This window comes from Papaver somniferum, chromosome 6 (assembly GCF_003573695.1).
Source record: "Papaver somniferum cultivar HN1 chromosome 6, ASM357369v1, whole genome shotgun sequence".
Classification (NCBI taxonomy): Eukaryota; Viridiplantae; Streptophyta; class Magnoliopsida; order Ranunculales; family Papaveraceae; genus Papaver; species Papaver somniferum.
This window is the reverse complement of record NC_039363.1, coordinates 1,910,712-1,919,143: the sequence shown is the minus strand read 5'-3', so window position 1 is coordinate 1,919,143 and position 8,432 is coordinate 1,910,712. Positions and strand designations below refer to the sequence as shown.

At 36.6% G+C, this 8,432-nt stretch overlaps 1 protein-coding gene across 1 annotated transcript; it reads right to left on the bottom strand.

Annotated features, from left to right (window-relative positions):
* Positions 1 to 287: 287 nt before the first annotated feature.
* Positions 288 to 2,818, bottom strand: LOC113286648 (L-type lectin-domain containing receptor kinase IX.1-like). Its single transcript, XM_026535216.1, has one exon. It carries the CDS (start codon positions 2,759 to 2,761, stop codon positions 626 to 628), a length of 2,136 nt encoding a protein of 711 aa, XP_026391001.1. The 5' UTR covers positions 2,762 to 2,818; the 3' UTR covers positions 288 to 625.
* Between the last annotated feature and the right edge of the window lie 5,614 nt (positions 2,819 to 8,432).

The window sequence follows — 8,432 nt, the reverse complement described above, 5'->3', positions numbered from 1 at the left end:
AGAAAAACTAACTTCAAATTGGAGTAAGTAGGACACTTTCAAGAGTCGAGACTTCACTGAAGCAATTTGCATCGACTGACTTTTTCCAAACAGCACATATCTTAATTAATGTTGCTTCCTCTGCCACAAATTCACGGGTCCATATAATTCATGAGCCTTTTAATGAACCAACAGGACCAACTCCAACTAACATAATAATTTGCTTCTTCTGCCACAAATTCATTGGTCCATAAAATTCATGAGTCTCTTAATACACAAACAGGAGAAAATAATAATGGCGAAAATGATTTAGATCCAGAAAAAACCTCCCGATTAGGAGAAAACAACTAGAGTCAGAATATAAGCCACCATCTTTGACCTAGAGGCTCATAGAAATGTTCTAGAAATGCTATAATACATTTTCAATACTTACAACTTTCTTTGTGACCTTTTCCAAGAGCAAACTTCTATGTTTGGACTTTGGACTTAGGAGTACATTGCACATGACAACTAGAGTCCGAACAAGTACCAGCATTTACACAAAAATAACATAAAGAAATAGAGAGAACGTTTCAACAAAAAACAAAACAAAAAAGATCAACGCATAACTACTCATCAAATACTATACATTTGTCGCAAATTCAGTTTACCGCGAGTGTAAAAGAGAAGAACTAGTAGAAGACGCAGCCACCTGAGAAGAACTCGTGTAGGCACAGCTACTGCAAGTACATTGGCTACCATCTGTCTGCGAATTCGTCAAATCACCGTGAAAGTGCTTACACATTTGGATCGGAAGTGAATAATACACCGGCGTAGGCATCTTTGGTGGGAGATTCGGCAACGGGGATTCAAAGTTAAGAATATTAATCACTTGCCTGATGGATGGTCTAGCTTTGTGGTCAGGATGAGCACACCATAAGCCTAAAATCATCAAATGTTGCATTTGTTGTTCATCGAAATCCATAATTAGTTTCTCATCCGCTGCTTCAATGATGTTTCCAGTTCCATAGAGTTCCCAAACCCACTCTACTAGTGAGACCCCCACAGTTACTTCGACTGGCTTTCTCCCGCAAGCAATCTCAAGTGCAACAATTCCAAAACTATAAACATCGGATTCTTTACTTGATTTACCTGTAGTAACGCATTCAGGTGCTAAGTATCCCATGGTTCCGGCTAAAACTGTTGTCTGAGAACCTAGTCCATGGTCCACAAGCCTTGCCAAACCGAAATCTCCAAGTTTAGCATTAAAATTTGAATCCAACATTACATTACTTGATTTAATATCTCTGTGAACTATGCATTGCTCCCATTCTTCATGTAAATACAGTAATGCAGAAGCTATACCAAGAGCTATTTTGTACCTGACTTCCCAAGTAAGAACATTTTCCCCACGAAAGAGATGGTTATCGAGGCTCCGGTTTGGCATGAATTCGTACACGAGAAGCAATTCACTCTTTTCGTGGCACCATCCTATGAGTTGAACCAAGTTTCTGTGTCGTAAACGGCTGATAATCCTTACTTCCGATTGGTATTCTTTCTTACCTTGATGTGATCCTTTGGAAACCCTCTTAACGGCGACATATGTATTATCACTTAATAATCCTTTGTAAACTCCTCCAAATCCTCCCTCTCCGAGTTTGCCTCCCCCTTCGAAATTATTTGTTGCAGTAGCCAGCTCGCGGTACGAGAACTTCCTAGGACCCGTTCCTTTCTCAAATTCATCATCCATGGACATGTCGGAGTTGGCTGCATCATCCTCGATGTTGCTCGAGCTTCGCCTCTTCTTCAACCAAATAAACAAACCAAAACCAATCCCACAAACCAAAACACCTAAACCAACAACAAGACCCACTATCAATCCTAAAGTATTTCCTTTCTCTTCTGTAATTTCTGTTGGTATGTTTTGATAAGTATTTCCTTCGTCAGTTTTATTATCTTTTCTCAATTCTAAAGTGGAATTGAATTTCCATGAAAGGACATTATGAAGTTCAGTGTAAGTGCCGGTCGCGGCTGAAAATCCAACCGTAATCAGCTCAGGTAGAACCTTGCTTAGATCGACAACATGAGACAAAGTATAACTTCCATTGGAAACAGGATTATCAGCATAGCTTAGATACACACTCAAGTTTTTGGTAGCTGATTTATAACTTATCCAAGCATCAGCCTTTCTTCCATCACTTATGGTACCATTTTCTAGTGACACAGTATCCACGGATACTACCGAGTTAACGTTGATACCAACATGATCTGTACTTGGATCCTGACCGTTTTTATTACTGTCAAACTCAACGGCAACAATTGGATTTGTCGTCAAATTCGTTTCAGATACTTTCCTAGGCAATAAGCCAAGAGCTCCACCCCAAGAATCTCCAGGAAGCATAGATCCGAAAGGTGCAAGAAAAAAGGTTAAACCATCAGCATTATGAGGATAAGTTCGATCTTGTCTATCAATGATGAATGAGAAGTGTGTATCAAAGTCTGTCTGCCTTCCAGTGGTTGCATCCCAAAGTTGTATAGCTTCTGAGTAAGTGGCACGGCCAGCAATTTCGCGACCAGTACCCCCAGCTGAAATGCTGGTGACTTCAATGAAATCTCTGTCAACGTTCCTGGCTGACTCTCCGTCGAAAATGATACGAGTATCATTTGCTGGGAAACTTGGGAAGTTAAAATAGATTGAATTAGTAGTAGTAGAGAAAATCAATATTGATGTAATGATTTCAAAGAAGAAGAAGATTGAATAGTGAAGAAGAAAATTTGTTGATGATTTGGAGTAGAAACCCATTATTGGTTGCGAATTATAGCATGCATGAATGGCTGAAAAGGCAGGCAAGCAGAAGTTAAGGTTTTGGTTTTTTCTTTGTATTTGACGAGTGAATACGGTCAACAAGCGTGTTTGAAAAGTAAATGTAAAGGAGATTGATCGCCTACTCGGAATGACTTGTTCAGAAGGGTGAAATTTATTCTTTTAAGTCATTTGGTTAAAAAGTGAAGATTAGCATACTGATGGGTCTTAATTAGTGGCTTTCAAAGCAGAGTACTCTGTTTACAACGAATAATTTGTGGAAATTTGAAAGAAGGGAACATAATAAAATACTACATCCGTTTCTTCAAAAGTATTATTTTCACTTTTTCATTTTAGCATCAAAATAAGTTAAATTGAAAAAGTGAAAGTAAAATTTTATCTTATTAGAAAGCTTTTAAAAAGGTCTATACTACGAGTACAAACAACAATGTCATATCAAATCGGAGGTGATTATTATTTTTGGCGAACTTTTGGAAAACTGGATACATAACCATTATGCACCTACTAAAAGTGATCCATAATACATTATGCGAACACCAAAAATGGTGCATAACAAATTATGCAGCCATATTTGATTTATACATCCACTAGTTAGGTTAGGCAACCACTAAAACGATTTATATGCCTAAACATTGACATTCTAACAAAATAAAAATAAAAAAAAGGAAAGCATGACATTTATGACATATTGCATTTTTACCAGCAAAAATGCAAGAATGTTTCTTTAGTAAGAGATGTTGACGCATCGGGTTATGCTAAAAGCCACCATCTTTGAATTAGAGGCTCATAGAAATGTTCCAGAAATGAGAAATATTCAATACTTCACCATGGAAATTGACATCATCCTTTCTGATATTTTCCAAGAGCAAACATCTTGTGTTTGGACTTTTAAGTGCATTGCACATGATAACAGACTCAAAGACCAAGTACTAAGCATTTATAAAAAAAGTAACATCAAGAAATGAGGAGACTTTTAAAAAGAAGATAATAATAAATTAAAAATCGTCACGAATTACTCCTTAAATATTTGACGTTTATCACAAATTCAGTTTAACTAGAGCGTAAAAGAGATATTGTAGCTGAAGAATTAGTAGAAGACGAAGTCACCTGTGACGTATTGGTGTCGGTACAGCTAGTGCGGGTACATTGGCTACCATCTGTGGAAGAAATTTGTAAGTCTATCAAATTTGTAAATTGGGAAGAAAAGAAGGATGTAATAAAAGATAATTATCCAGTCTAAATGGCACTTTGAATTTAAGATTAGAGTTACAGGAGAGAAGAATTGGTGTATGATCAGAAATTGTCCTTTTCAACCTTAATCGAAATGGAGAAGGATAATGAGAAAACCAATCTTCACTAACAAGAAATCTGTCTAATCTTACCAGAATTGGAAGCCTTTGAGAATTGGTCCAAATATACTTTCTACCAGATTATGGCAAGTCTATCAATTCATGATTGCTAACAAAATTTGTAAAGAAATTTCTAGTCACAGTGAAACCGCCTGAAACCTTAATTTCGAATGGCTGTTCACATCGGTCTATGGAGCTTCAAATTATGGAGACTATGCTCGATATTTGTAGGAGTTAAGTGATATTAGGATTCTCTTTAACGAACCTTGGATTTTAGGTGGTGATTTTAATGTTATTCTCTCTCAGTCTGAAAGAAATATTTCATGTGGTTGCACTGTAAGTAGAAATTTATTTACAAATTTTGTTAGCAATCATGAATTGATAGACTTTCCATTATCTGGTGGAAAGCATACTTGGACCATTTCTCAAAGGCCTCCAATTCTGGTGAGATTAGACAGATTTCTTGTTGCTGAAGATTGGTTTTCTCGTTGTCCTTCTCCGCTTCAATTAAGGTTGAAAAGGCCAATTTCTGATCATACAACAATTCTTCTCTCTTATAACTCTAATCTTAAATTCAAAGTGCCATTTAGACTGGATAATTATATTTTATTACATCTTTATTTTCATCCCAGTTTACAAATTTGGTGGCAGAACTTGACTTTTTTCCGGAAGCCCAGCTATACATTCTCTAAGAAGCTTCTATCTTTGAAATTCTTCATTAAGCGGCGGAAGAGATCTTTGGGAGATTTGCAGATGCAGGAGTATCAATTAGAAGATCTCATTAATTCTTGGGATTTAAATAAGGAAGATATTTATCTTTCTAGTTCTGATTATAATGACAAAAATGTTGTTAAAGCTAAACATGCTTCTTTATCGTTGAATATTTCAAAAAAGTGGAGTCAGAGGGATAAGGATAACTGGGCCAAAGATGCTGAGAAGAATTCCAGGTATCTTCATCAGCTTGCTTCCTTCAAGTATAATTGTAATAGTATCAATTGTTTGAATATAGAGGGGGTTTTGTGTTATGACAAAGAGAAGATAGCTACTTGGGCTATAAATTTCTATAATTTTTTGTTCACTGAAGACTTTCTTATTAGGCCAAGTTTTGATAACATTTTTCTACTATCTCTATATACCCAGGATAGAATTTCTTTAGAGACGCCTTTTTCTGAGGAAGAAGTCAAGAACATAATTTGGCATTTTGGCTTAAATAAAGCTCCTGGACCAGATGGGTTCACTAAGGTGTTTTCTAAAGTTGCTTGGGAGATAATAAAGTCTGATTTGATGTTGGTTGTAAAATAATTTGAATCCATGAGTTCTCTTGACTGGAGAGTAATCTGCAGTAATCTGAAATTGATCCCTAAAACTAATGGTGAAGTCTCTCTAAACAATTCTAGACCAATAAATTTGATAGGTGGTATTTATAAGATTATCTCAAAGCTTTTAGCAGAGAGATTAAAAGTGGTTCTTCCTTATATCATAAAAAATTTCCAAGGTGCTTTTATTCATGAGAGGCAGATTAGTGACGGAACTCTAATTGTTGCGGAACTTATTGATTCTGGAATGAGAGCTAACAAGACTGGTTTGGTGTGCAAAGTTGACTTTGAGAAAGCTTTTGGCAACATCAACTGGAATTGTGTGTGTTAGAGCATAGCTTGGTCAACCTCTCATGCGTTGCAATATCAAGCATGTTTTTCAAAGTTAGTGATCAAAACTATAAGCCTAAATTTTTAGTCTACATTAGCTATGGTCTCGGACTACGATGGATTGTGTAATTGAACTCAAGCTCTCCATGGCGATTCATCATACAAGACGAAGAACTACTCAAGGAACCGGTGGATCTTCATCACAAAAAGGTATGTGGAGACTTGAACTTATCTATCACTTGAAAGTATATTGTTATTTCCTATATTGAGACAAAGTCGTAATGCTATATAGACTTAGATTACGCACACATGCCATTTCGAGCCGAGTATATCTCGCTTATCTATATTCTCGAAATTTGTGTTGGTATGATTTCGCATTAGCCAAATTCGTCTTTGCCTAGTGACTTGTGAAAGTCATGTTGTTTCAATCAAACGAAAATTTCTCTGGCAGAATGGTTTGTGAATAACAACCAAATATGTCCCCTGAGAATGTTTCAATGGTTCAAATGAGAATTTAGACATTAATAACCATTGGTGGATATAAGCACTGTTATGGAAACACTTGTGCATAAGTCCTATTCCTTGAACCGAAGCTTTCGAGCTTTGTTGATCAAGAGAAAACCAGAACGTGAACTGTCAACTCAGTCCGGGAACTCAGTTTGCAGACTCAGTCCGCGAACTGGCGAATCTATTGAACCCGAGAATTTATGCTGAGTTGATGTCCATTTTTAGTCCGCGAACTCAGTTCGTGAACTAACGGAAGCTCTCGAACCCGAGAATTTCTGCTGGAGTTTTCGAACTCCAACCAGTTAACTCATTCCACGAACCCTGTCCACGAACTTGAGTAGGTTATGTCTAGGAACGATGTTCAGTGAATTTGACTCTATGATCTAACGAATGCTAATTGCAAATCGTGGCTATAAAGTTCATGAACCGATTAGGGTGAACCAAATCGTTCTTGTTTCGATTATGTCCGTTAGGGGATCTCATAGCAATTGAACGATTATCTAACTAGTTTGAATGAGTCATTTAAGCTAGTTATGGTGCAGAAGAAGTTGGTTGATACATGGAAGTGCTCATACGGCTAACCCTTTGGTTAATTGATATTGAACCAACAAGATGCAAGTTTGGGTACGATTACACAAGACCTTGAATGTGCATTTCATTTATGTGTGTGACAAGTTATGTCTTTCGATCTAACGCTTGAGAGATATTGCTTGAATCCCAAATCAGATTTCATCTAACGGTGAATATTGTTTGCTTTGTTTCTAAGCTAACAACCCTGATTTGAAAAGTTATATAAAGGAGAACTCTAGCAATTGGGAAAACCAATCCCCGCACTTTATGTGTGATACTAGTTGCATCTAGAGTCTATTCTCCTTTAACCCTTCGGTTTTCTTTTCAGGGTTAACGACTAAAGACTTCATTGGGATTGTTAAGCCAGATCTATACTACTTTTATTGTCGTTGTGAATCTGATCTTTCATTTTCTATCGTACGAGCTCAATCACAAGGATTGGCTTGAGATTCGATCTACGATAGGCAAGATATAAAAGTAATCACAAACACTTCGTCTCATCGTTTGTGATTCCACAATAATCTTATTTGTTACGTCGATTAAATTTATTTTGAGGTGATCAATATCTTAGGCTGTTTTCGGGAATATAAGTCCGGGTTATTGATTGGTTCCTGTTCACCTTGATTTATCAAAAGACGGAACAGAATCTTGAGTATTTTTGTGGGAGACAGATCCATTCAATCCAATATACTTTTCTGTGTGAGACAAATTTGTTTATCAAGTCTTTGACTTTAGGTTCTTGTGGGTGAGATCAACTAAGGGAATCAAATGCGCAGTATATCGCTGGGATCAGAGGCTTAGGGAGCGCAATTTTGCCTTGTATCATTGAAAGACTGGTAAGGGTTCAACTACAGTCCAGAAAAAAGTTAATTTGTTGTAGGCTAGTGTCTATAGTGGATTCATATACAATGTGTGTTCAATCTGGACTAGGTCCCGAGGTTTTTCTGCATTTGCGGTTTGCTCGTTAACAAAATTCTGGTGTCTGTGTTATTTCCCTTCCTCATTATATTTTCTTATATAATTGAAATAATAAAGGTTGTGCGTCTGCATCAATTGATGGTTAAATCCGACCTTTGGGTTGTTGATTGGAAATCAATTGATCCTTGGACATTGGTCTTTGGTACCGTCCAAGTTATCTCTCTTTGATTAAAGACTCGCAAACTTGTTTGCTTGAGTAATATCAAATAGAGAGATTGAGATAAAACTCTTAGATTAACTTTTCATAAGATTCAGTCTTAAGTGATTCTCTTGAAAAGTTGCTTAGAGTTGTCCATACAGATTACTAAGCGAAATATTGGGTGTTGTTGTTAGACCCCCGCTTTTTCAGTATGGATTTATTTTTGCAGAAATTTGGATTTGGTAATATTTGGAGAGGATGGATCAAATGGTGTATCACTTCTCAATTCTCATTAATGGTGAAGCAACTAAGATTTTCAGAAATGAAAAGGGTCTTAGGAAGGGTGATCATATCTCACCTTTTCTTTTTATTATGGTTGTTGAACTTTTAACTAAGATGATTAGTAAAGCTGCAGACGATGGTCTTATATCTGGATTTCAAGTTGTTACTAATGAAACTAT

Coding starts and splice junctions, on each gene's coding strand:
- LOC113286648 (XM_026535216.1), bottom strand. CDS start 2,761: ATGGGTTTCTACTCCAAATCATCAACAAATTTTCTTCTTCACTATTCA.